Source organism: Myotis daubentonii, chromosome 4 (genome assembly GCF_963259705.1).
Source record: "Myotis daubentonii chromosome 4, mMyoDau2.1, whole genome shotgun sequence".
Taxonomy (NCBI): domain Eukaryota; kingdom Metazoa; phylum Chordata; class Mammalia; order Chiroptera; family Vespertilionidae; genus Myotis; species Myotis daubentonii.
In genome coordinates, this window is record NC_081843.1 from 115,900,447 (window position 1) to 115,927,382 (window position 26,936).

At 58.3% G+C, this 26,936-nt stretch overlaps 1 protein-coding gene across 4 annotated transcripts in view; it reads right to left on the reverse strand.

The window, feature by feature from the left end:
* Nucleotides 1-15,041: 15,041 nt before the first annotated feature.
* The window catches only part of SLC38A9 (solute carrier family 38 member 9), a 39,154-nt gene continuing 27,259 nt past the window's right edge, over nt 15,042-26,936 (reverse strand). For all 4 annotated transcript variants that reach the window (XM_059695038.1, XM_059695037.1, XM_059695036.1 and 1 more), the window contains 4 exons: nt 22,200-22,313; nt 20,780-20,928; nt 17,449-17,538; nt 15,042-15,734 (listed from right to left, as the gene is read on the reverse strand). In XM_059695038.1, the coding sequence (XP_059551021.1) occupies nt 15,569-15,734; nt 17,449-17,538; nt 20,780-20,928; nt 22,200-22,313 (519 nt within the window). In that variant the 3' untranslated portion in view covers nt 15,042-15,568. The remainder of the gene's footprint in view (nt 15,735-17,448; nt 17,539-20,779; nt 20,929-22,199; nt 22,314-26,936) is intronic.

Genomic DNA, 26,936 nt, shown 5'->3' on the forward strand with positions numbered 1-26,936 from the left:
GAAGGCACCCCGGCCCTCTGTGTGGGGAGACGGGTCAGAGCAGGGACTTCCACGCTGGGTTCGGGGCGGGGGTGTGACAAGCCCTGAGCGTGTCCGGGTGACTGGGGAGGGGCCGCATGGCTCCCCCGCCCCCTCCTCCCCGGCAGGTTGCACTGTGGTCCCTTTTGTATATTGGTTCTTGTCTAACATTCATATTTGAAATGGGGCTTGCTGCTGGAAGGAAGGGGAGAGGGAGGAGAGCAGGAGGGAGAGACGGACGGGGAGCCCTGGGCTGCTGGGACCACGTCTGCGAAGGCGGCTGCTTCCCAGGAGCCCCTCCCGGCTGGCCCGGCACATCACACATCACAGGCAAGCGAGGGCAGCTGCTCTCCCGCCCACCCGGGAGCCGGCGCCTGGCTCCACGCACGACCCGCGTGGCCTGCGGCGGCTGTGCCTGGGCCGTGGTGGGAACTGAGCAGAGCCCTGGGCGGGAGGCCCCTGGCTGACCTCCGCACCCCACATGTCCACGCACCGGGGACAAGACCTGGGGCCCTGGGAGGCGAGGGGCCAGTCCAGAACCTGGAGGCTCCGGGGGACACAGGGGTGGGACGGCGTCAGGGAGGAGAGACCAGCCACTCCTCCGGGGGCGAGAAGCTGTGGAGACGCCAGGAGGGGACCAGCCGGAGGGCGTGGGGGTTGGTCCCTGTAGCATCCGCTCCCCGGCCTTTGCACGTGACCTGCCACCCTGCGGAGTCCCGAACCGGCTCTGGTGGCTGTTGTCTGTCTCCCCGCTCCCCCCCCCCCAGTATGTTTGTATTGATTTCAGAGAGGACGGGAGATGGGGAGAGAGACACAGAAACATCCATGATGAGAGAGAATCACTGATCAGCTGCCTCCTGCACGGCCCCTACAGGGGATCACAATCCAGGCACGTGCCCTGACCGGGAATCGAACTATGACCTCCTGGTTCATAGGTCGACACTCAACCATGAGCCACGCTGGTTGGGCAAGTTTTTCTTCTTCCTATGCACACTCGCATGCACATACATGCACACACGGACGCACACAGAGCAGAACTGTCCCACTCGTGACTTACGGCTACATTTCAGTTCAGGAGCACGCATTGCATTAGCTGTCAGGTCTCTGTACGTCTCTTCGTCCAGAACAGCTCCTTTGGTGTTTAAACATCAATAATTTTGACAAGGACAACTGTTTTGTAGAACGTCTAGAATTTGGGTGTCTGATTAGGTTCAGGTTAAGCATTTTGGCTGCAACACGCCACAGGTACAGGTGTGCCCAACGCCCACACGCCTGCTCCTGCAGGTGGCTGCCCAGTAACCCTCCCGGCCCCGCCCGGGACAGCAGCAAGCGGGGCGAGGAGCTGGTGTGGGGCAGAGCTGGGCTCGGGGGCAGGAGGGTGGCGCCCCGGACCCCACGCCGACAGTCAGACTGTGTTCCCGTGAGTCCCACCTTCCGTTTCTTACGGGCGCGCCCTCAGATATTCTGGGCGCTTAGAATTCGGCCTCAGTGCCGTGGTGATCAGGCTGGGGGACCCCGCGGACAGGATGGGGTGGAGAGTCCACAGGAGCATGTCCGAGCCTCCCCAGGCCTGGGCTGGGGCGTAGAACCGGAATCCGGACACATCGTCTGCTGGAGCGGAACCTCAGGCGAAGGGGCCGTCACGCTGGGCTCCGGGGGGCAGGAAGGACCAGACCTGGGGACTGGGCGCCGGGCCGAGGACAGGGACTTGGCTGGTGCCCCTGCTCTGCCTTAGCAAGGAAGCCCAGGTCCCTGGGAGAGGAAGCAGGGCACCACCGTTCACGGCCAAGGTCAAGGTCAGACCAGAGCCCTCGGGTGGAGGGAAGCTGGGACGGTCCACTCCTGGGCAGGAAGCCTTTCCTGTTAGTCTTCCTTTGTGAATCCGCACCCGAGGGCGTGTTTTCACTGATGTTTGGAGGGAGTGGGAGGAAGGGGAGAGACAGAGAGAGAGAGAGAGACATCGATGTGAGAGACACATCGAGCCTGCAACCCAGGTCCGTGCTGCGACCGGAACCAAACCCGGGAGCCTTCAGTCCAGGCGGTCTCTCTCTCGACCGCCAGGCCAGGCCGGCTCCCGCTGGCGTTCTGTGGCCGGGCCCTGAGCGGGGCGGCGACGCCGGGCCGTGTCCCCAATGAACGGACGTGATTTCCGAAGGCTGGGGCCAGGTCAGTCTCCCGGAGTCCGAGTCGCTTTGGAATCATGTTGCTTCACAGAGCGCTGCTTCATTCGGGGACAAACCGCAGTCCTCTCGCCGCGCACTCCCTTCGCCTCATGAGTCAGCAGAGCCTGCACGGTGCCCTCACCTGCCCCCGGCTCGGTCCATCCTCACCCACAAACCGGAGGCGATGCCCCTCCGTCTCCTCGCCAGGGGCAGCCGCCCGGAGCCAGTGGCCAGCCCGCTCTCTTAGGCCGTTCCCGTGCGAGGTTCCAGCCGTCGGAGCCGTGTGTCCGAAGCAGCGTGACTTGATCCTCGAGTCTTCAATGTGGACGCGGCATTGACTTTAACCTTCTCCCATACCAACCGTTCAACATCCCAAGGCGCCCTCGCCCCGGGGGGCGGCCACACCGCACAGGCTGCCCTCGGAGACTGGGCGGCGTCCTGCGGGCCCGCGATTGGAGCACCCAGAGCCCAAGGGCCCGGGAGGGTCTGAGAGTCGGCATCTGGGGGCGTGGGGGGGGGGGGCGGGGGGGGGGGAGACGGCAAAACGCAGCATCTCCAGGGACAGTCAGTCAGGGACACCCCCGCTGGGAGAGGCCGAACCAGCTCAGCTGGGCACTGGGTTGCAGCGCGTCCTCGGCCCCCTGCTCCGGGTGCTGCTGGGAGCGGGCTGGGTGGGGGGGGGGCCTCCTCCTGCTCCGCGGACGTGGGGGAAGCAGAAGGTGTGGACACACGTGTGAGATCCAGGCCTTTCGAGGTCATGGACCAGCATCCAACCCCCTCCCCCAACGGAAAGCTGGGAGGAGGCCCCGAGCGGGTGGAGCAGCCGGAGAGGAAGCTCAGACGCAGCCCTGCTGGGCGGATGGGGGGCCCCCCCGCCCCAGGAGGTCCCTTCCCGGATGTGAGCCCGGGGGGCGGGGGGGGGGGGACTAAGGTGACTCAGGAGAGAGCAGCCTGCAATGGTGCCACCAGCGCCACATGCAGAGGAGAACAGAAAAGGCACAAAGACAGGAAGCGGTGCTGGGAGTGCAGCCACCGGCTTCCTCAGGCTTCCTCAGCCGGGCTCCTGCTCACACGCTCTCCTCTCGGGTTTATTTACGGTGACGCAAACCCCGGGTTTCCTACACACGCTCCGCAGGGGTGCTGCTCACCCCCCATCTGTGACCACCGCGCCAGCCCCTTCCCCCCTTCAGGCTGAGGCCCTGGAAGAAGCTGGGGGCCTCGTAGTTCCCATAAAAGTCCCAGCTTCCCCCCCCTTCCACTCCCCTTCCCCGCCCCCACCCCCCCCAGGTCTGCCAGCGTGTCAGTGCCGCTGAGCCCGGCTGCTCCGGCTCCAGTCCTCCTTCCCGGGGCTGATGTCAGGGCTGGAGCGCAGCCGGCAGCTGCTCCGAGCTAAGGGCTGGCGGGGAGCAGCCTCCTGGAGCCCCTTGGGCGTCTCTCGCTGCAGCACAGAACCCGGGTCCGGTCCGGGCGAGAGCAAGAGCCACCGCTGGCTGATTGGCCTCCGTGCCCCGCGCCACGCCTGCGGCTCCCGGTTACAGAGCCCAGGAAAGGGCCAAAGGTCACGGCACCCTCCGTCAGCCCCGCCGCCCCTGCAGGGCCCTGGCAGCCCCCCCAACATTCTGGTCTTTAAGGTCCTGCGAATGGGGAACAGGCAGGGCCCTAGCCAACCTGGGAGGACAAGGGTGGAAAGACCCCCACGGCCCACACCCTCCTCCCAAGATGGGGAGCCGAGGCCAGAGTGGGTCCCCGGGTCCCCCATGTTCTTCACGGAGTCCTGACCCCGCCTCCCATGCAGCCTCCTGGGCGCAGGGTCTGGGGTGGGTTACAGCGGGGATGGGGGTGGGCCCGATTCAGGGCGCTGCTCTAAGGGGGAGAACGCGACACAGGGACCCGAGGACGGGAGGTGCCGTGTGGGCGGGAAGAGGGCCGGAGCGAGGCCGCGGTCCTTCCTCAGCGGGAATGGCCCTCCGGTGCGGCTCCCGCCTGCGGTGCGGCTCGTGCGTCTTGTGTTGAAGCTCAGTGGGTGGGACATGGTCCCTCAGCCCCGCAACCTGCTCCCCGAGCCGGGGCCCTCAGTCCCAGCCTGGCCACGCCGCGGCGCCCTGGGGGGTTCTTAGCTGCTGCGGGCACTCACACCCCCGTCTGGACAGTGTCACCTACCACAGGGTCCCCCCCCCCCCAGAGGCACCCCTCCCTTCACAGCTCCCTCCTTCCTACAAGAAGAGATGCCCCCGCCCTGGCCGGCGTGGCTCAGTGGATAGAGCCTCGGCCTGAGGACTGAAGAGTCCCGGGTTCGATTCCGGTCAAGGGCACAGGCCCGGGTTGCGGGGTCGATCCCCTGTGTGGTGCGTGCAGGAGGCAGCCAGTCCATGATTCTCTCTCATCTTGGATGTTTCTCTCTCCCTCTCCCTTCCTCTCTGAAATCAATACAAATATATTTTTTTTTAAAAAAAGAGAGAGAGGCCCCTCCCAGAAAAGCTCGAGTCTTACAGAATAAAGAGTAAAATGTATTTTTGGTAGCTCCCCAATGCACGTAGCTTCCTCAGCGCTCAGAGGGAACCCCTCCCTGCCCCCCTCCCTGCCCCCCTACACAGGTGGCATCCTCCGGCCTCAGGGCAGGGTTCCCGCAGCAGCTCTGAGACAGGGCTGAGGGCACCTGGCCGTTGGAAGGGGACCTGGAGGGGAAGGGACGTGAGACAGGAGAGAAGGGGCCACGCAGGGACCCGCATGAGCCTGCTCCCCAGCACTGGGAGGGAGGCACCGGCCGCTGCACCTTCACTCCCGCCTGGGGCGGCTGGTCCTCTCCCGAGGGCGGGACAGCCAGCACTGCCACCAGCCCTGAGCACAGCACAGAGCCCTGGGAGCCGGAGCGACCCCAGGCCGGGGCGTGCCAGAGGGTGGGGCGCCAGGCGTCTGTGGGGCCCCCCTCTGCCTCCTCCGAACCCCTGAGATGCAATCATAACACAGACGTGGCCCCGGACACGGAGAGTAGGGAACTGTGACTCACCTCAGCCCTTAGAGGAACAAGGAAGGCAGGCTTCGTCCCCAAAGAGCCACATCCTGCTTTCCATGGCGGCCACACCACCCCCAGGAATCGTCTCCCCGTGGGCGAGACCACGGACACGCACCGTGGTGACAGCGTGCCCAGAACCGAGACAAAAATCTCCTGCCCCACAAGGAACAGTCGCCAACCGCGGCCGGACCAGCGACGGCAGAGTCTCTGGTCAGGGCGCTCAGAGCCTAGAAGCCCGTCTGGTTAACCCCGAGTGCATATGTGACGGCTGAGGCACCCGCTGTACAGTCCCAGGGCCCTGCCGCCTGCCCGGTGGCCCCGGGGGGGGGGGGTGGGGCCGGGGGCTGGGGCTGCAGGGCTGTCATTTTGCCGAGGGGGCTGGAGCCTGGTGGGCACCGGTAGCTGCGTTCCCACATCGGTGCCCGCACCGCCTTGCAGAGTAAATATTGACAAAATGAGTGAGTTAGGCCCCAGCTCACATCAGACCGAAGAGTGAGTTTCAGATAGATAACATAAAAGACCAAAACTACCTTAGAAACTGAAATCAAGTGAAAAGTTCGACAATCCCCTGTTTTAGTCGTGGGCAACATTTCATAGGACGACTATTTCTAGTAAAAATTTCTACTTCATTTCTGGTTATGTTTCCTGTGAAAATACACCCTGAACTACAACACGTGTACAAGGTCATTCCTTGCAGCATTGTTCACAATAGTGGGAAATTGGAAATAACCAAAATATTCCTCAAAGAAACATGACTAAATAAATTAAGGTGGCCCGGCCATGTGGCTCAATGGTTGAGTGTCACCCTATGAACCCGGAGGTCACGGTTCAATTCCCGGTCAGGGCACATGCCCGGGTGGGCTTGGTCCCCAGTAGGCGGCCAATCAATGATCCTCTCTCATCATTGATGTTTCTATCTCTCCCTCTTCCTCTCTGAAATCAATAAAAATATATTTAAAAAATAAATGAAGGTATATCCTTATAGAATGTTGCACAGCTTTAAAAAAATAAGGCAAACTTATACACACAGACATAAAAATAGCTCTAACTCGTGTCTCAACGTATTTGAATTCAGTTCTTCATCTGTTAGATGGAGAGGTTGGACTAAAAAAAAGACCTGATTCCTTCTAACTTCATTCTGTGAGAAGAGAAATGTCATATAGCTCAAGAATTTTGTGCTCTGGAAAAATGGAATTGTCCCTTTTTTATCTTTTTTTCTTGGGAACATCTAAAATTCACAAAACTGCCCCACCGGTGTGCTCAGTGGTTGAGCGTCAACCTATGAACCAGGAGGCCACGGTTTGATTCCCAGTCGGGGCACAGGCCCGGGTTATGGGCTCGATCCCCAATTTGGGACGTGTAGGAGGCAGCTGATCGGTGATGTTTCTCATCATTGATGTTTCTATCTCTCCCTCTCCCTCTCCCTTCTTCTCTGAAATCAATAAGAACGTATTAAAAAAACAAACAATTCATCATATTCTTAAAAAAATAATATAAAATTCACAAAACAAATAACTCCCTCTCTGCTTTTTCTCTCCTTTTCGAGGTTAAATTCTCCTTCTCTCAGATGATCGGATACCTTGGAACTAAACGTGAATAAGAAAACTCTGAGGGCAAAGAGTTTAAGTTTTTCTGAAAAGGAAAACAACAGCCAGCCCTGAGTGCACAGGCGTCCGAGACAGCAGCCTCCGCCCGGGTCCAGCCACTGCAGGCATGACCCTCAGCTCCTCCATCCTGCGGTGGGCTCTCTTGGCAGTGCCCTGGCCAGCGGGCCCCCCCTCCTGACTGGGGGTCCTGGAGAAGCCGGTTTCAGTTCGAGGGGCTCCACAGGGGAGCGTGCAGGAGCAGTCTCCCGGGGACAGATGACGGACAGGACGGGTCCCGAAGGGAGCAGAAGCCTCAGCTCCACGTTGGCCAGGTTTCCACGGCCGCGCGAGCCCACCGTCCCCTGGTTGCACGAGCAGGACCTGGCTTGCCCTCCTGGGGCCCCGCGTCCCCACGTGCAGAGCAGGTGTGGAGCCTGTGACTCGTTTCCAAGGTCACTTTGGACGATGAGGGACATTAGAAAAACCTCCTGAAACAGCAGGGGCCACCGCCTTCCCCGGGGGGCACCGGGACACGGGGCACAGCCAAACGTCCCCGGCCGCCCTGGCTGGGGTGGCTCGGTGGATAGAGCGCCGGCCTGCGGACTGAAGGGTCCCGGGTTCGATTCCGGTCAAGGGCACATGCCTCGATTGCAGGCTCGATCCCCAGCAGGGGCCGTGCAGGAGGCAGCCGATCCATGACTCTCATCGTGGATGTTCTCCCTCTCCCTCTCCCTCTCCCTTCCTCTCGGACATCAGTAAAAATCTCTGTATCAGTTCCCTGCTGCCGGAGGAAGCCCTGGGCCAGTAGAGACAATCCTTTCGGTTCTTATTTCCAGACAGAGAGGCCTCTGCAACTAGTTCGCGTCTGGAACGACTTCCTACACGGGCTGCACGTTTCAAAGGAAAACTCCAGAAATTGTGAAGGAAATTTCCAGATCCGCCAGCTGGTTTGTTCTTCCCGGGATGTCGGCCGGACCCTTTACATTTGAAAATCAGGCCGGTTCTGCACCGGCCGAGCCGAGCGCTGCCCCTATGTGCTCTGAGCAAGGCCTGCTGTGTCCACCTGAGGCCCGGGCAGGGGGCGGCCTCGCCCATGGCATCCGGGCCCAGGACAAGCACCTGTCCTCAGGCGGGCGGGCGGCTCTGCCAGGTCAGCCTATGTGACGAGCTCCAACTCTTGGCGTGTGATCAGCAAGCACAGCACAAAGCAGTGAGATCCTGAAACGAACATGACTGGCCATTTTTCTGTTTTAAGGTCTGAGCTAATTTATTAAAATTTACTCAGAGAGAATAAACTCGTCGTTTTTTTGTCTTTTTAATTTTCTTGTTATGGATTTCAGAGAGGAAGGGAGAGCGAGAGAGAGAGATGGAAACACCCATGATGAGAGAGGATCATGGCTCGGCTGCCTCCCGCACGCCCCACACTGGGGACTGAGGCCACAACCTGGACCTGTGCCCTTGACCAGAATGGAACCCGGGACCCTTCAGTCCGGAGGCTGACGCTCTTTCCACTGAGCCACACCAGCCAGGACTCAACTGATAGCTTTTTGAAAGAGAGAAAAGATTTTGAAAGAAGACATTTTCAACCCCGTTACATAGCTGTCCACGACAATGCTGACCCTCATTCCATCCTTCTCTCTGGGCCTTTGGGAAAACGGTAGCCAAATCAATAATCCTGCTCAACCAATTTCATAATCCTTGTGGCGACATGCAGAGCACACGCCTCAGATTAATAACACGTATTCGACCTCTGCCTGTTGTGACAGAATAGCTATCTGCAGCCATTTCCAAGTCTCTGCCCTCCTATCGGCCACCGCTGTAGGGGCACGGGGGGCTGTGTGAAGCTACCCCCAGGGAGGGTGGAAACGGCTAAAACGCAGAAAAAGAAACTGACTTACTGCCTCACTTGGAGCTTTAAGAACTTGGCTCTGAAGAGAAGAGCCGAGTAGGAGGGGGGCACTCAGCTCCCTGAACCCCGTCAGCAACAGAACCATAACTCGTTATTTTCTGCTTGTTGGTCGTTCTTCGTCATCTGATGGCTGTTGGTCCTTCCTCTCTTGTGAATCGTCTGCTTTGACGTTCTTGTCTCCTGTTTGAACTGGAACGTGGATTTCCCTCTGTGCTTCCAGATTGCTCTGCCACGCAGGAGCCAACATCTCCCTGTTTGATATTCCTCTTTTGATTGAGTTTATGACTTGTTAGGTCTAGACAGTGTAATAGTTTTATATGGTCAAATCTCCCACTTTTTCCATGTAATTTCCTCTATGCTCTTTTTAAAAAATGTATTTTTACTGATTTCAGAGAGGAAGGGAGAGGGAGAGATAGAAACACCAATGATGAGAGAGAGTCGTGGATCGCCTGCCTCCTGCATGCCCCACACTGGGGATGGAGCCCGCAACCCGGGCCTGTGCCCTGACGGGGAATCGAACCCTGACCTCCTGGTTCACAGGTCGACGCTCAACCATGGAGCCACCCGGCCAGGCCTCCATGGCTCTTAGCCTCTGCGTTGACCCCCGCAGTCTCGAGAGAAACATTCACCGAGTTTCTTCCATTTTGTTTGTAGTTTGATTTGTTACAACGAATTCGTTATCCTGTCGGGCATTCCACTCCCTCCACTAACAGCTCCCCCCACTGCCCACGCGCGTCTGACCAGGCGCCGGGGCCAACAGCAGGCGAGAGGCTGCGTGTGGGGAGAGGAGCGAGCCGCGTGGCTGGTTTCCAGGCAGCCGAGGAGGTGGCGGGGCTGCGCTGGGCGCAGGTCGGGGCTCAGAACCCTGGGAGCTCCCCAATCTCAGCTTCTTTTCCGCCGAGATTTCCGGCGAGTTAACTGGACAAACCGGAACCGTTCTGCAGCGGCTAAGCCTGGGTCGCCGGCCAGCATTAACCACGCTCCCGCCATCAGGCAAGAAGTCATCGGACACCAAGGAGCCGCGAGAGCCATTTGAAAAGGACCAAGACAGCAGCCAAACGGACTCCACTGAGGCTGCCTCGGGGCCGGAGGAGCGGCTGTCGGAGACGATTAGACCTGGCCCTGCACAATGCACAATGAGAGGAAACCGCAAAACGCCCCGCTCGTGTGAGAAAGAGAACCATCTCACGTGTAATCAGAGGCTCCGTCCCCTGGGAGAGCCGTCACTCACATGCGACCCGATGCTACCTTTCGGGGTCAGCCTGCGGCCAGGGTGCTGCCCGGCCCGCGATCCGCTCCCACCCCCTGCGGTCCCGGGGCGGCTGGTCCCCGTGGCCTTCCCGCCGGGCCTCATCCCTCGGGGCCCCAGGTACTGCCCGCGGACCTGCCACCCGAGACACCCAGGCCCCTCCCACGGCCCGCCCAGCGCCCCCCGCACGCCCACAGCTTCGGGGGGAGGAGGGCGAGGGTCCCAACCTGCCCTCCTGGTGTGGGAGCTGGTGAGTGTGACGGTGAATCCGGTGTCGCCGTGGCAGGCCCCGCGAGCCAGGCGTTGGCGAAGCACGTCTGGACGTCGCTGTGAAGATGCTTCCATGGTCCCCAACCTCCTGGCCCTTTAAATACGGTGCCTCATGTGGTGACCCGACCATAACATTATTGTCGTGGCTACTTCATCACTGTCATGTTGCTGCTGTGATGAATCGTCATGTAAATAGGATGGTCTTAGGGTTGTTCGACCTGTGAAAGGGTTGTTCGACCGCCAAAGGGGCCGCGACCCACAGGTTGAGAACCGTTGCTTTAGACGAACACGGAAATCCATGGGCTGAGTGAGGGGCTTCTCTCTCCATGGCGTGGACGGGCCTCGTCCAATCACCTGAGGGCCCTTGAGAAAAACCCGCCTCTCGAGGAGAGGGCTCCTGCCACTCACACCTCCGGACCCCAGCTCCCCCCACCTCTCCCGGGCCTCCAGCCCCCAGCCTGCCCCCCACCTCGGACCCCCCAGCCTCTACAGTCTCTCTCTCTCTCTCTCTCTCTCTCTCTCTCTCTCTCTCCTACCCCCGTGAGTCACAGGCTCAGGTATGGCGGCTGGGACTGGGAGTGGGGTTATTTGCACGGAATGCAGTCATGGTTTTGCCAATAAAATTGGGACTAAACAGTCCTCACTTGTGTGATGTAACGAATGCACCAATCGCTGCTACGATTTCCAGGTGTCTCCGCGCTCCCAGGACAGCCCTATCTGAGCTACAGGGAGACGAGGTTCTTCTCCCCCGCAGCTCCTCCGCCAGCGAGGGCGGCCGCGGGGCGTCCCGGGACGTAGCGATAGACGCCTGACCGGGCACCGGCGAGCTTCAGTGAGTGAGGTGCTTCAGTGCCCTGCTGCTCTGGGGCGGGAGTGGCCGTAGTAGAACCGCCCGCGTTTGCAAAGGAAGAAACGCAGGGTCCAGAAGCCGGTTCGGGTCCTGCAGCGGGTCTGCCCGGTGAGCCTGCGGCAAAGCCGGCGCCAGCGGCCAGCCCTGTGCCTCTCCGGCACTTTTCCTGCTCCGTGGGCACCGGCTGGTCAGCAAGCTCTGCCAGATGCGGCTGCCAGCCCAGCCTCGGAGCAGGAAGTGTGTCGGTGATTCTGACAATGAGAGGAAAGGGAAGCCGGGCGGTGGGAAAGGGCTGAGGATGCAGGGCTGCAGGCGGGGCTCAGGGGGCCACGGGCCGGGCACCCGCTCCTCCAGGCCTGAACGTTCACATCCAGCAGGGAAGCAGGCTCTTCTCCTTCCCCAACTGGTCACCACAAGTCTAATTCCAGTGGCCCTCCGCTGGGCGGCACTTCCTCATCCCAGGCACTCCCCTCACCGCCTCCTGGGGGGCTCATTCCATCTCTTATTACAGGACCAGCCGTCTACCAGGTAGACATGACCTTCCCCCAGCTAGGCTTCAGGCCTGAGGGCAAGGCAGGCCTTTCTCCACACTCACCTACCAGGCCGACTGCAAGCTCCTGTGGGGCAGAGGCGCCCGAGGGGACACAGGTGGCCGTGGGGACAGAGGCGCCTGGGGGACAGAGGCGGCCTGGGGGACAGAGTTGCCTGGGGGACAGAGGCGCCTGGGGGACAGAGTTGCCTGGGGGACAGAGGTGCCCGTGGGGACAGAGGCGCCCGGGGGGCAGAGACAGCCCAGCCGGGGGACAGAGGTGCCCGTGGGGACAGAGGTGCCCGTGGGGACAGAGGCGCCTGGGGGACAGAGGCGCCCGTCACGTGATGCCTCGATGGGACACGCACTGTCCCTGGGGAGGCCTGGCAGAAGGATGATGAGCTTCAGCTGCTTTCTTGGCCGGGTCAGGCAACAGCATTTCCCAGCAAAACGCAATTAAACAAAATCCCAGAGTTGTTTTTCTTCAAAACCATGCTGATTGCATTTCTCTCATTAAAGAACAACACACGACATTCCCGGGAGCCTGTGGGTTACGAGGTTCCCGCCAGGCGTTGTGCAACGCGTGAGGTTTCAGGGTCCGAAGGGAGGTCGGGCGCAGTCCCCGGGGACGGCCAGCATCTCACTTCAAGTCGCAACCCGACGGCAGTTCTGCTGTTTAGGTGTCAAGCAGACTGGGGCAGCGTGTGGGGCACGCAACTGGGAGGAGAGAGCGTCCCGCCCCCCCCCCCCCCCCGGGGCTCTGGCAGGCAGCAGGCCAGGCCTCCGTGCGGAAAACACGCAGCCTCGAGATTTCTGCTCAGCAGGAACGCCTGCCGCCGCCACGCTCAGCGCTCAGCAGGCTTCGGAGGAGGCTCCGTGGCATCAGCCGGGTTGCCCTGCCCGCGGTGCGGCTGCTGTGCCCCCGCAAGTCAGTGTGCTTTGCCGGCCAAGAGGCACCGAGGGAGTCACACAGGGCTAAGGACGCAGAGAGGACAACACAGCAGACAAGCCGTGGAACACGCCTCGTGAAACTCGTCTTCCACGGAATTCGCCCATAAAGGCAGCCCTTCCACAAGAGCCTCCTGAAGTGATGCATCAGGGTCTGAAGTTCTGGGTGGTCGCTAGGAGACGCGTGACAGAGATCCTGGCATGGTACTCACGTGGTCCCGGCGTGGCACTCGCGTGGTCCCGGCGTGGTCCTGGCGTGGTACTCGCGTGGTCCCGGCGTGGTACTCGTGTGGTCCCAGCGTGGTCCCGGCGTGGTCCTGGCGTGGTCCCGGCGCCTCTCGCAGCCCCCGCCGAGCGCCCACTGGGAGGGTCAGTGTCTGTCTCCAGCAGCCCCTGTTCACAGCCAACCATGCACACGGCGCTGCCACTGGATCGCACGTCCTCCTGGACATGAACGTCTCCACACCTGTGCGTCCTCCCAGGCACTGACAGTTCCCTCGGTTATTTATGAAAATAAATCAAAACACAGACGAAACCTCTCCTCGTGAACTCCAAGTAGAAACAAAAACCTCTCCGCCCCACGGAGTAGCTGACTGTTTGTAAATACACTGACTGTCAAGAAAAGACTCCCTTTAAGGTGCCCCCTGGGCGGTGGGGTTACTCTCTCTCCAGGACCTCTCAGGTCGGTGACGACGCTGGTGGGATGGTCACTCATCGTGTCAGTGTGTGTCCTCTGACCGGGACCAGCCGACCTCCACCCACCGAGAGCCTCTCGGAGGAGGACTTCTCCAGAAAACCCACTTTAACTTGGTAACGTCCTCAGTTGTGTGTTAAATAAGCTAAATCCACAGAAACTAAAGTTAACCACATCAGAGCAAAAAGTAAAAGAAATGGAATTAGAAAATGCGGAGCGATGATGGCAGAAAGTCACCACAGTTCATCACGGGGGTCTGAATGAGCCCGTGTCCCTCAGCCTCACGTGGGCGCCAGGCACACCCACCGCACAGAGGGCCGGCCAGGCTGAGCCCCAGGCAGGGGTGGTTTTCAGGACAAGAAACTGAAGAAGGCAGCGCCATTCAGATGAGCCCGAGTCGGGTTTCACAGTCTTTCGGAGAAAACAAAAAGCAAATGCCCACGTTGCCTTTTTGTTCAGTAACGAATACATTCATTGTCCTGTTCACTTTGGTCATTCAATGGGCAAGAACAGATCAAATCATGTTTCCGTGTGTGAAAACCGTCAAGCGTATGGACAAGAGGCCATGCCAACTCAAGTTTTATTATTTATTTATTCACTAGAGGCCCGGCGCACGAAATTCGTGCAAGAGGAGGCCTTCCTTCCCCTGGCTGCAGCACCGGCTTCCCTCGGGCACCTGCTTCAGCCGGAAGGTCGTCCGGAAGGATGTCTGGTCTAATTAGCATATTATGCTCTTATTATTATAGATTTAGTTTTAAAATATTTTACTGGTTTTTAGAGAAATAGGAAGGGAGAGGGGGAGAGAGAAACATCGAAGTGAGAGACACACATCAATTGGTTGCCTCCTGCACACGCCCAGACCTGGGCCAGCAACCCAGGTACATGCCCTTGACTGGGAATCGAACCTGGACCCTTCAGTTCTCGGGCCGATGCTCTAACCATCGAGCAAAACCAGCCAGAGCTGAAAACTTGTTTTCAGAGATGAGAGAGGCCACTGGGGTGAGCAGGGATCGAGTCTTTGAGACTCAAGGAGCCCCCGGCGTCCGACTCCCAGGGCTCTGACAGACAAGACGGAAGCGCGGAGCAGGGACTGCCCAGCACAGACACGCGTGCTCCCGTCACCTGTGCTGAGATAGGTCAACAGAGCCAGACCCGAACGGGGCGCCTCTACCCACCCGCTTCCCCCGCAGGTCCCGCCACCACCCCTCCCCCACTGCCTCCCCCGCCAGGTACAGCCTTCCAGAGGCTCGTGAGTGCCTCGTAAGGCTGTGGAGGTGAAACGACAAACCGACCGAGTGGCTTCAAGTATTCTGGGGGAAAGGAACACGGGTGCGTAGAGCAGGTTCTGCCTCTCATCGCTACTAAATCCGGGGCTGGCATTCGGGGTGTCAGCCGTGACTCTGCTTGTGTGTTTGCTTGGGCACGTTCCCAATGAGGCCTTTTACACCAGAGCTTTGGGGAACCGTCCTCGGTGGAAGTCTGCGTTTGTGGACGGGGTGAGGGCTTCGCTGAAATACGCCGCCAGTGACACAAGCGGGTGGGGGTCTCCTCCTGCAGGCACCCCTCACCCAGAGCCAGCCCTGCCCCGTGGGAATGAATCACACTGGGAGGCAGACCTCCCTCCTCCAGCCCCTCTCCCCTGGGGCCTGTGGCTCTGCTTCCTCCCCTCTTCCCGCTGGCCCTGCCCTGACCCTCTTCCCAAGGGCAGAAGACACCCCCCCCGGCCGATGGGGCAATCACACTCGACTTTGGGGAACTAGAATTTTGATCTAAGTCACCAGATTAGAAACAAAAGAGAAGTCAGACAGCAACAAACTCCATTAGTTCATTTATTTTGTATAAAGTTCGTGGCCGTGGGGCCTCGTGACATTTCTTTTTCTTTCTTTTTTCATGGTTAAAAATTCAGTCTATTAACACTGATGCCACGGAGACGTCTTTTTAGAAAATGAGGTATTTGGTTTACTGTCCCAAACAGTAAAGGTTTAGGCAAACTGCAACCATCGTCTATCAGGTGACAAAACGGCAGGGAGTGCAGTGAGCCCTGGAACAGCCGAGTCCCGGCGGGGACACCTGAGAGTCTTCGTTGTCGCCAAACGCACCGCCCACCTCACATCTAAAAGCAACACAGCGTGACGCTCCCAAGGGCACGCCTCCCGCCCAGGACTCAGTGAGAGTGAGGAGGCGAGTGACAGGAGGCAGGTGGAGACAGAGCGTCCCCACCGTCCCCTCCCCGCACGGAGCCACGCGGCTCAGGGGCGAGTGGGTGGCTGTTGCCCTTGTTCTCAGGTTTTCCGCGGCGGTGGCTGGCGCACGGGGTGGAGACCGGGCGCGGCAGGAGTGTCACATGAAGAACTGAGCCACCAGGTTGGCCAGGCCCAGGACGATGAGGAGGGCGTGGAAGAGCAGCGAGGGCCACGTCAGGCGGTCCTCTTGGCGGAGGGAGAGGATGTAGGTGAGGGACGGGTAGACGAACACGAAGGCCAGGCCGCAGGCGGCTCCCGAGTACCTGGGAAGGAAGCCTGGGGTGAAGAGCCATCCTGCACTTCGTTCGCCTTTTCTGGTTTACAAGAAAGGGGACGACAGCGTAATTCACCCTCCCCAGTCGGAGGCAGCAGGCCCATTGGATCCATTGTTGCTGACTGGAGTTCCAATCATTTTACCTGCTAAGTTACTATAAACCATTATTTCCTGTTCGTCTTTACGGCATCTGCTCGCAGAGAGAGTTTTACTCGTCCCGCGAACCCGGGCGACTTCCTCAGGAACATCTGGAGACGGGCTCTCTCGCTTTGATCTTTTATAAACTAACTAGAGGCCCAGTGCATGAAATCAGTGCACGGGGGGGGGGGTGGTCCCTCAGCCCAGCCTGCACCCTCTTGCAGTCCAGGAGCCCTTGGGATGTCCAACTGCCACGGAGGAGGGAGAAGCTCCCTCTACCACCGCTGCACTAGCCAGCCGTGAGCCCAGCTTCTGGCACACTGACCACCAGGAGGCAGCTCCTGCGTTGTGTCTGCCCCCTGATGGTCAGTGTGCGTCATAGCGACCAGTTGCTCCGCCGTTTGGTCGATTTGCATATTAGCCTTTTATTATATAGGATTAGGCATCTGCGTGTGTGAGGGGCTGTGTGCATCTCCTTAAAGGTGAGCAGATGACCACCTCGCAGTGTTCAGCATCCATATCAAAGGTACACAACAGGCCCACACCCGTGCCTGTGGAACGGCACTGCCTCCGGCTCTCTAGCAACAGTTCACTCGGAACCTGTCCGTGTGGCCACAGGCAGCGTGCTGCTGGCCGCTCTCGGGGAAGGTCCCTGGGACAGTGACTCAGCCCTGCTTTCTGTAGGTCCGGGGTCACCACAATTCCCCATCACTCAATGTTTTCCCCAAACGACACAATGTCTTTGGGAAAATAGGAAGGAAAGAGCCCTCTGGGACCTGGACTCTTCCTTTCTGACGACAGTTGACACTGGACTATGTTCTTTTTATTTTATTGAATTATTGGGTGACACTGGTCAGCATGAACACATAGGTGTCAGGTGTGGGTTTCCATGTTTCCAGGTCTGTATACTGTACCGTGTGCCCACCCCCCGCAGTCAGATCTCCTCCTTCACCTCCTATTGGGACCTTTCTCCCTGGACCGTGTTCCTGAGCAGAAAGTCAGGGCACAGCTGTGGCACATAAGAGACCTCCCGGGTGCCTAAGACATGATGCAATATGGATGAGACATCACTTTCACTCGGGTGAGAAGAAAGGGACACAGCAGACGACAACGAGAGAAACAACGGGCAGTGCCCATAGCTCAGGGGCCCTGGCGTTTCTAGTTGGAAAGGAGCAGAATGGAAGACGAGACGTAAGCGACAGCAGAACGTGCACGTTCCCGTATGAAACCCTGAAATCTCACACAATTAAATAAACAGCAGCAACACTGGGACAGCCCCCAGCAGAGAGCACCCCGAAGCACACAGCCCCCGCACAGAGCACCCCGAAGCGCACAGCCCCCCGCACAGAGCACCCCGAAGCACACAGCCCCCCGCACAGAGCACCCCGAAGCACACAGCCCCCCGCACAGAGCACCCCGAAGCGCACAGCCCCCCGCACAGAGCACCCCGAAGCGCACAGCCCCCCGCACAGAGCACCCCGAAGCGCACAGCCCCCCGCACAGAGCACCCCGAAGCACACAGCCCCCCGCACAGAGCACCCCGAAGCACACAGCCCCTGCAGTACCTTATGATCCCGCCGATGTTGGGGTACAGACAGGCCATGCTCACGCCAGCTCCCACAATAATCAGATTCAGGACCAGCACGTGGAAAATGCTAGGTGATGCGTTTTGGGGGGAAAATAAACATAAAACAGGCACATTATCACCACTGATGCGAGAACACACTTCGCCGTTAACGTGTCTAAAATCAGGACGTCTGGACATGACGGTCACATCCCGCGGAGGCGGAGGCAGCGCCGGGCCCGCCCTCACCGCCGTGTCAGAGGCCACGCTCCCACCCGCAGTCCCGCTCAGTCAAATCCTGACAACGCTGTCCCATCGCGAGAGCCGTGACGAACAGCAGTGCCCTAGACGGACGGAGCCCAATGAAAATCTCAGAACCCTCCTCGTTGGCACCCAGATGGCAAACACGGTCTGGGCCACGTGGGAGAGCCGGCGGGGCTGTGACAGCGGGAACCCCGAAACCACCGGGCGTCGTCAGAGGGAGGACTGCACGGGCAATGGCGGTTCTGTAAGATTTGGGATCTGGGGTCATTTTTTCTGTTTTCTATGTTTAACAAATTGTATGTCACCATGTCTTTAAGGTGTTTATTTTACTTTTATAAGTAGATACATTAAACTGAGGACAAAGGAAAACGGGCAGGATTTTATTTTTCAGACTCAGCCACTTGAGGCTGCTCAGCATTGACCATGAACAGAATGCCCGCCCAGTCCATGGGCCAGGCGCTAACAGGGTCTGGGGGTCAATCTGGACACAAATAAGAAAGACGCGGATGAGACCTGATGCTCAGCAAACAGCCCCACTTCCCCAGCACGTTCACTCTCAAACGCCAAGCTGAGGTACGCGCGCAACTTTGAGCCCAAGCTGTCAGAGGTTCGTTAATCCCCGATAACGATCACAGACTTAAAAATAAGAAAGTTATTCCTACAAAGAAGCGGTGAGTCACACACCCAGAGAACGACAAAGGTGCCCAGGCTTCCGCTCTGACCCCTCCCCAGAAACTCCGCCCCAGAATCGCTCCGGGGGAGACGTGTGTGTGTGTGTGTGTGGGGGGGGGGGCTTGGCTACTTCTGTGTTTGTGTCACGAAAGGAAACGAATGTGTGTCTTTTCCGAAGTGGTGGTTCTCCAAGTGCAACCACAACCCAGGGGAGTTCCCGCGCCCTCAGGACGTCCCCGAGGTAAAGCTATTTTTATAAGCACACCAGACATCACCGCTTTGCAAAGCGACGGAGGGCAGAGTGCGGCCGCAGCCTGGGCGGGCGGGGGCTGTGCGGGTCCCGCCTGCTCCTCGGTGCCAGACCCTCAGAAAGGCTGTGGCAGTGCCCGGGCCAGGAGCCAAGGTTACCAGCTGTGCCACACTCGGCTGGGCACACACCTTCTCTCTGGGCGTCCCACAGGAGGCACGTCCGAGGCCCCGCCGCGGACCGGAGACCAGGGTGTCCCGGGCAAGGAGCCGGGAGCCCGGCCGGGACACCTCGCCTTCCCCCAACAGCACTGTCACTCACTGAGGGCCACAGGCGAGGTCTCCCGACGGGCATGTGCCGGGCACTCTTGGAAATGAATGACACTTGTCATGTCAAGGAAAACAACTGGTGGTCTGTGTGGCCAATGACCAAATGGAGTTTCCGGAACAAGTGAGGACTTTCAGGGCCGGTGATTGCCCCCTGAGCCTTCGCCGGCGGCCCCGGCGGTGATACTAGGGGTGTGTGTTCTGACGCATCTAGTGAGTGTGCCAACACCTGGAGGATCCGGGAACCCGGTGAACCGTCCGTGCACACGACTAGACACGCGGTCACAGACCCCTGGGGGACGCGGAGAAACGTCCACAGGACAGACAGCGGGTACAGGTGACGGAGCGTCAGACACAGCTGACGTCCGAGGAACTGCCCCCGGCCAGGCAGGCAGAGGACCAGGGCAGAGGTTCCCCGAGCCCTGAAAAGTCCCAGGTGGACCCGGGGTCCCCTGCGTGTCCGTGTGCAGGCGCGCTGTCTTCATACAGTTACACGAACACAACACGGCACAACAGTCTGAATTCAGAAGGAGATAAGAGAACCCAATGATCGTAAATCAGGCATTAAAGCGTTTTGAAAATATAAAACGGAAGTTACTTTGGAAATAGCTATCATTCATAAACATGTTATTGATGTTAAGTAGTGGTTTGATTAGTGCTTTTTAAAGAAGTTAATATTTTTAAAACTCTTGGTCTTACTTTCTTGCGTGTTAAATACTGACAGATACACACTGGAGTTCCTGGGCCCTCAGTAAACCCTAAGCGTGTGTAAGCATGTCAGACCCGCGGCGGAAATAAAGGAGGCACGCGGCCCGCCGCCCGCGAGTCTGACATGCTTGAGGGCCCGCCACAGGGCTGGCTCTGAAGGCGCCGTCCGCGGAGGGCTCTCGCTGGGGTAACGCCCGTGTGGCGCTGGCGGTGGGGGCAGAACGTCCTATGAGCACAAGGGAAATGCCAGGCCTTCCCCAAGAAGGAAACACATGCCCACAGCCCACCCCAGGCAGCTGGCGGCAGCGAGCAGGGCCAGCGCATGCGCCTGGGCGTTTCCCTCTGGCCTCCCTGCAGCGCTGCGTCCCGGGGCCTGTGAACGCAGCCGGGCACACACGGCGGCACCTGACTCACATCTCCGAACCCTCCTCCCGGACGGGCACCGCCAGCACCGGCTGCCGGCTCCTGCTTTTAGAAGTTTATGGTTTATGACCAACACATTCAGAACGAGTTCCTTGTTTAACGGAGGGCAGACCGCAGCCGTCCACCTCAAGGAAGAACTGATTTAGACCATTTGTTTGTTGGTTACTGCAAACAATCTTTTTGGTCAAATTTTATCCACAAGTTCTCTTAAGATAACGTATTCCCCATAAACAGGGCAGGCCTCGGTACTGGTTAGTAGGATGGCTGTGATGAGACTGAGCGAGCGAGCAGGGGACCCAGGGCCCACGGACGCCCCGGGAGCCTGAGCCTCACAGCTCATCGCCAGTGAGAGGCCGAGAGCGCGGTGACGCAGGCAAAGACCCTAAACTGACTCGGTGCCTCGCCTTCGACGGCAGCGGCCGCGTGTGAAAGCTCACGCCTGTGGTAACTGAGTGGACAGCATTCGCCTCATTCAAGGGAGGCCACCCAGGGTCTCTGCCTCCAGCTTCCCGCGGCGTGCGGGTCAGTGCAGCTGCGTCAGGGGGTCACTGTCCCGGCACAGCCCTCACCCACCACCGGGAGGAGCCACCGGGACTGACTGCACAAGGAGTTCTATTTCCAGAGCTCCGCAGGGACATGTCCTCAGTGACATTTCATCGGCAAAGGCCTGCTGGTGGGGGAGCCCTCCTCACCTGGGGTACGGGTCCCCGAACACGTGGCCCAGCAGCTGGACCCGAGCCAGGTAGCCCAGGAGCGGGTACACGGTCACCATCTGGAAGAGCAGGAAGATCCGCGCCACGAAGGACAGGACGTCAGTGCTGGGGAAGTTGTCCAGGAAGTTCTAGCCCAAGCGAGAGAGAGTCGTGTTAAAACCACGTTCGGCGCCGTCTGTGAGGTGGGATGCCGGGGCCACGAGGGGGCAGGGCCTGGCCACGGACTGTGCTATTCCCTTCAGCGAGCCGAGTCCAGGAACGGAAAGTGTTTAGGAACTTTTACAGAAATACCACACCCCCACGTTTTTATTCTACTTCATAAAAGTATCAGGCTGGCCCGGCCGGCGTGGCTCCCTGGTTGAGCATCGACCTATGAACCAGGAGGTCAGGGTTCGATTCCCGGTCAGGGCACAGGCCCGGGTTGTGGGCTCGATCCCCAGTGGGGGGCGTGCAGGAGGCAGCTGGTCCATGATTCTCTCTCATCATTGATGTTTCTATCTCTCTCTCCCTCTCCCTTCCTCTCTGAAATCAATTAAATACATTTTAAAAAAGTATCAGCCTGCAGCTGATGTGGCATCAGGACAACAAAAGCCTTGCCCTCGCCCGCGGAGGAGCCTGCTCCCAAGGCCCCACGTGACCACCCGCGTGTATTTAATGGCAACTGAACCGAGGCTGTGCCTGCCCTGCCTGGGGCATGGCCGCCCTCTCAGTGTGACCACAGAGCCAGGAGCACAGAGGAGGTGGAGGTCTGTCCCCGTCACTGCTATTCACAGTCCATCACCAAATAGAACAGGGTTTCTATTTCCTCTCATGACTCTTCTCCATGTTAGTCTGGCTTCTTAAAAAAGTAGCTAGTCACCCCCCGACCCCCCGCCTCAAACAAAGCACCACGGACACTGCTGTTTGTGGCGACTGGCTTTACAGGGGTTGTTGCGTCGGGGAGTTTGCGGCAAATGCCTGGTAGCCAAAGGCTTTCGGGAGGGACGTCCCAGGCTCACATCACAGCAGCCACTCAATCCTGTTTTCTTACCAAATGAGACATGACCAACACAATCATGCTGAAGCCACCTTTACAACTCACCCATGACGCTCACACCCGTGACGCTCACACCCGTGACACTCTCACCCGTGATGCTCACTTGTGACACTCACACCTGTGACGCTCACACCCATGATGCTCTCACCAGTGACGCTCACACCCGTGATGCTCTCACTTGTGACACTCACACCTGTGACACTCACACCTGTGACACTCACACCCGTGACACTCACACGCGGGACGCTCACACCACACCTCCCACTGCACCCTCAGAGAAGCGCTGGCCCTGCGGGTGCTCAGTGGTCAGCGTCGCTCACACTCGAAGGGCGGGTCTGACCCACGGAGGGTGGCAGGCCTCACCTGCTCGATGCAGTCCTTGGGCAGCGGCGGTGACGGGAAGGAAGCGAAGACCAGGACCCCGATGTACAGGTAGGTGAGCGTCACCAGCAGGTAGGCCACGGCCAGGTCCCTCACCTGTGGAGAGAGGACAGCAGCTCACAGTGCGGCTCTGCCTGCAGGAAGTGTGTCCCAACAGGACAGAGATTGGCAAACACGAGGCCTACCTTTGGCTGTGCGCACACGTGTGTGCGTGCATGTGTGTACGTGTGAACACGTGCTGTGTACATGTGTGTGCATACATGTGAGCGTGTGCTGCGTACATGTGTGTGCATACGTGTGGGCACGTGCTGCATACGTGCATGTGTGTACGTGTGAGCACGTGCTGCGTACATGTGTGTGCGTGTGTACATATCCCTTCTAGGTCCCGTCTGTTCACAGACAGGAAGTAAAACAGAACCACGTGCCTGACAGTCTGACGTGTGGTCACTATTCGGGGGAATATACACAAAGCTACCGATGGGCAGACGTAGGAAGTTAACATAGATGGTGGCTTAAGATGAGAGAAATTCTGGCTGAAGTTCCAAAAGCAAATTGTTTACCAAATGATTAAGTTGTAACTGAAATAACGAAGCTGAGGGACTACCAGAGAGCGAGAGTAAGCCACTTTCAGGACGACCCGCAGAACTAACCTTCCTCCGTTTGGTAAGGAGCCCACACCTTCGAAGCCTGTGCAGGCCAGAGCCTGGAGCGGAGCCGAAGGGGTGAGATGAGGAAGAGACGCTAAGAGCAGACGGTGAGCGGGCACCAGACAAGCTTCCTCCACAGCCCACAGAGGAAGCTCACCGCAGCTGTTCCAACAGCCGCCCACGCCACGCTGGGCCGGTCAACGAGCGGGCGCCGCGCAGGGTGGGCCGCGCTCCTCCGCGCGGCGCCCGCCTCCCGCCCCACGCACAGTGGGCAGCGAGCACGAGTCAGCGCCGCGGCTGCTGGACCCGCAGAGCGACCCGCAGGGCACGGGCCTGGCCTTCGCCCCCCACGGCCCGGCCGCTCAGCCGCTCAGCGAGGAACGGGCCCGTTCACTTTTCATTTTAAACACCAACTGCTGTGAAAGCTAAGAAAGCCGATGAGGAAACACTGTCTAACGCAACGAGAAGACCGGCCACTTGGGGCCAGGGGCCATTCCTGACAGCGGACACCTTTCCTGCTGGAATGGGCCAGGGCGACAGCACCGACGGCTCGGGGCCTGTGCACGGTGCGCTGCTCACACACAGTCCCCGCGTCCTGCCCCCTCCAGGCGTCCAGCCCCCCCGCCCCAAACCCCAACCCCCTGCTCCCCGGTGCTGATGAAAACCCTCCCGCGGGGCCTTCACTAACACGAGGGACGCTGAGCACAGGTCGGCCTGACAGCAGCAGACACTCCTGCTGGCGGGCCGGATGTACACCCAGGCTCCTACCAGGAGGCAGAAGTAAGATACGAAGCCTTTCCACTTGTTTTTACGGAACTACGCAGGGTACACACTGCACAAGGGTCAGCAAAGCAGCAGGCCGTCTGACTCAGAGGGGCCCGGGCTGTTCTCCGCCAGGAAAGCACGTCCACCTATTTCAGGGAGAAGGCGTCGGCAGGCAGGTGGGGGCAGGGCTGAGGGCGGGGGGCCCTCCTCACGCACAGTCATCATAGAGCAGCACCTCCCACGTCTTGCTGAGCTGTCGTTCCTTCCTTCCACGCGGGCGTCGCTCTCGACATCTCCGCCTCATCTCAGTGTGTGCAGTCCGAGGCCCCTCCCGGGTGACCTGTCTGCAGTGCCGGTCGCTCGCTCTGGCGCCTTCATTCTTCCCATCAGGGCCCTCTCCTCTTTGTGCCGCAGCCTGGCACAGCTTGGCACAGCCCCTGCCCCTCGGGCTGCACCTGGCGGCCGTGCCACCCTCCCCACGGCTCCCCCACGCTGCTGCTCCCCCGTCTGTGTCCGACCCGGTTCCACTCCAGCGCGTGCTTCTGTTTCCTCGCTGCGCCCTCACCTCTGTCTGCCCGCTCCCTCTTGAGTACGACGAGACCGTGTGGAAGCAGGCAGGGGGGAGAGGAGAGAAAGGCTGATGGAGGGGGCCCAGGTAGGGCTTTCCTGGGAGCTAACTCACTCAATCGCAGGAGGGAGTCCTGGCGAAAGCGAACGTGTCCTCGTTAGACAACGTAAAGGCCCCAGAAGAACCTGCGGGGACACCCTCCTGTCCACCAGATCCGTCTGCACGGTCAGGAGAGGCTCCTCCGCCTTTGTAATATTTAATGATGACGAAGGCCCTGAGGGTCAGGATCAAATCAGACTATGATTTCACAGGAAGACAAGGTAATTGGAAGGTCAGCAAGTTAGGAACTTTGGAAAATCCAGATTCACTCAACCCCAACCCCCTCACAGGTCCTATGCCAGACGCACGTCCCCCGGTGACAGAAAGATGAAGATGGCTGAGCCTGACCTACGTCCCTGCCCGCGGCTGACAGCTACCTTCCTTCACTGAGGAAGACGTCTGCCGTCTGACGCCTCTGCCCGATGCTACCTGGAGCCTCCTCAGAACCCGAGGCCCGAGAGCACTTCCTCCTGCGGCCCAGCCACAGCGTGTGGAGCTCGCTCGGCGAGCGCTTCATCGCACTTGGTTCACATGGTCGGAAGCCATCACCTTGAGCCCCACATCCGCAGACACGGCCGCAGGAACTGGCTACCTTCTGCTCGCGCTGGGCTTCGTTTGCTTTTCTTTTTCCAGAGCCTTAAGGTAGAAGGTTAGTGCCGGGAGCTGGTCCATCCTTGCTGTTTCAAGGGACCTGGCATATATGGCATACTGTTCTTAAAATGTTTGCTCACCTTCTTGGCACTATGTGTTTTAACCAAGGTCACCTCTGAGAAAGGTTGAATCCCCAGGTAGGGATTTTCCCCTGAAGTTAGGGAGGGAATAAAACCCCTTAACTAAGTGCCAGGCGGGTAATTAATCACTTTAACTACGAACAATCATGCTTAAGCTACATAATCTTTACTCCCTGGAATGGAGATAAGAAACGCCCTAACCTTTGGAATAGAGATTGATAGGATTGAATCAACTGGTATAAATACAGATGTAACAAGACAGAAAGACACAGAACTTAGAAGACAGAACCAAGAGAGACAGAACCTAGGCACAGAACCTACACAGAACGTTCTCTAGAGACAGAAGAACTTCGCTGGAGAGAACATGGCAAAAGATCCTGGACAGAAACTGGCCTCAGAACCTAGAGACAGAACCTAGCAAGAGAACATGGCAAAAGATCCTGGACTGAACCTGACTACAGAACCTGGCAAGGGAACCTGACTAGAACCTGGTGTCTGAACCTGCCTGGAGAACCTGGACAGAACCTGGCTGGAGAACCTAGCGAGGGAACATGGCTACAGAACCTGGCTGGAGAACCTGGAGAACCTAGCAAGAGAACATGGACACAGAACCTGGCTGGAGATCCTAACCAGAACTTTGCTGGAGATCCAGACCAGAACTTCGCTGGAGATCCAGACCAGAACTTGTCTGGAGATCCTGGCTAGAGATCCTGGCTAGGCTGCTGATCAACTGAACGCTGTCTCCGTGTCATTCCTTCTTCGCCAACTCCGTCCACACCTTTGGGGACCCCTGGACCTTCTGGGGTTGGACCCCAGCAGGTTAGGTTATTGACTGGAGATCTTTCTTCTCTTCTGATATAGGTGTTTACAGCTATACATTTCCCTCTAAGCGCGGCTTACCTGCATCCTATAAATTCTGGTATTTTTGTCTCAATTTCAGTAATCTCCAAGCATTTTCTATTTTTTCTTGTAATTTCTTCTCTGATCCGTTGGTTATTTAAGAATATAGGGTGTCCCAAAATTCACCCAAGATTTGCGATTCTTGTGTGAATTTTGGGACACCCTATCCGTTGTTTAATATCTGTCCATTTCCCAAATTTCCTTGTTACTGATGTCTTCACTATGGTCAAAGAAATACTTGGTATGATTTCAATCCTTTCAAATTTACTGGGACTTGCTCGGTACATGGTCCACCTTGGTAAAGGTTCCACGTGCTGCTGTCTGAGAGGCGGCTTTTATAAATGCAACGAGACCACGAAGGCTGCTGGTGCTTTTCGTGTTTCCTGTGCCTTATTTCTCTTCTATTTGTCCTCTCGGCTACTCAGGGAGGAGTCCTAAGTCTCCAGTTCTGAGAGCTGCTGCCTCATTATGGCAAGTTCTGTCATAGGGAGCACACGTATGTAGGATTATTATGTCTTCTTGATGAATCGATCCCTAAAGGTCATTATACAATGTTCCTCCCTATTTTGGCAATACTCCGCATTCTGAAGTCTACCTTGATATGAAAACAGCCGCTCTACCTTTCTTGTTTAGTGTCTTTATGGTACATCTTTCTATTTGAAGTAAGTTTCTTATAGGCAGCATAGGGGTAGATTTCTAAATCATTCTGACAATCCCTATCTTTTGACTGCAGTATTTAGACTACTTTTCTTTAATGTAATTGTCAGTGTTACTGGGGTTAAAGCTGTTGCCTTGTGTGTGCCGTCTACCTGTCCCATCTAGTCTTCCGTTCCCTTTTCCTGTCTTCCAGATCCCTTGGGTATTTTTAAAGCTTTCATCACCACGGCTGGCTATCAGCCTCGCCTCTGCTTTTAGTGCTTGCTCAGGCCGGTGCTGGCAAACTGTGGCCCCTGTGAAATCCGCAGCTGTTCTTTTGGTAAATAAGGTTTCCTTGAAACGCAGCCACCAC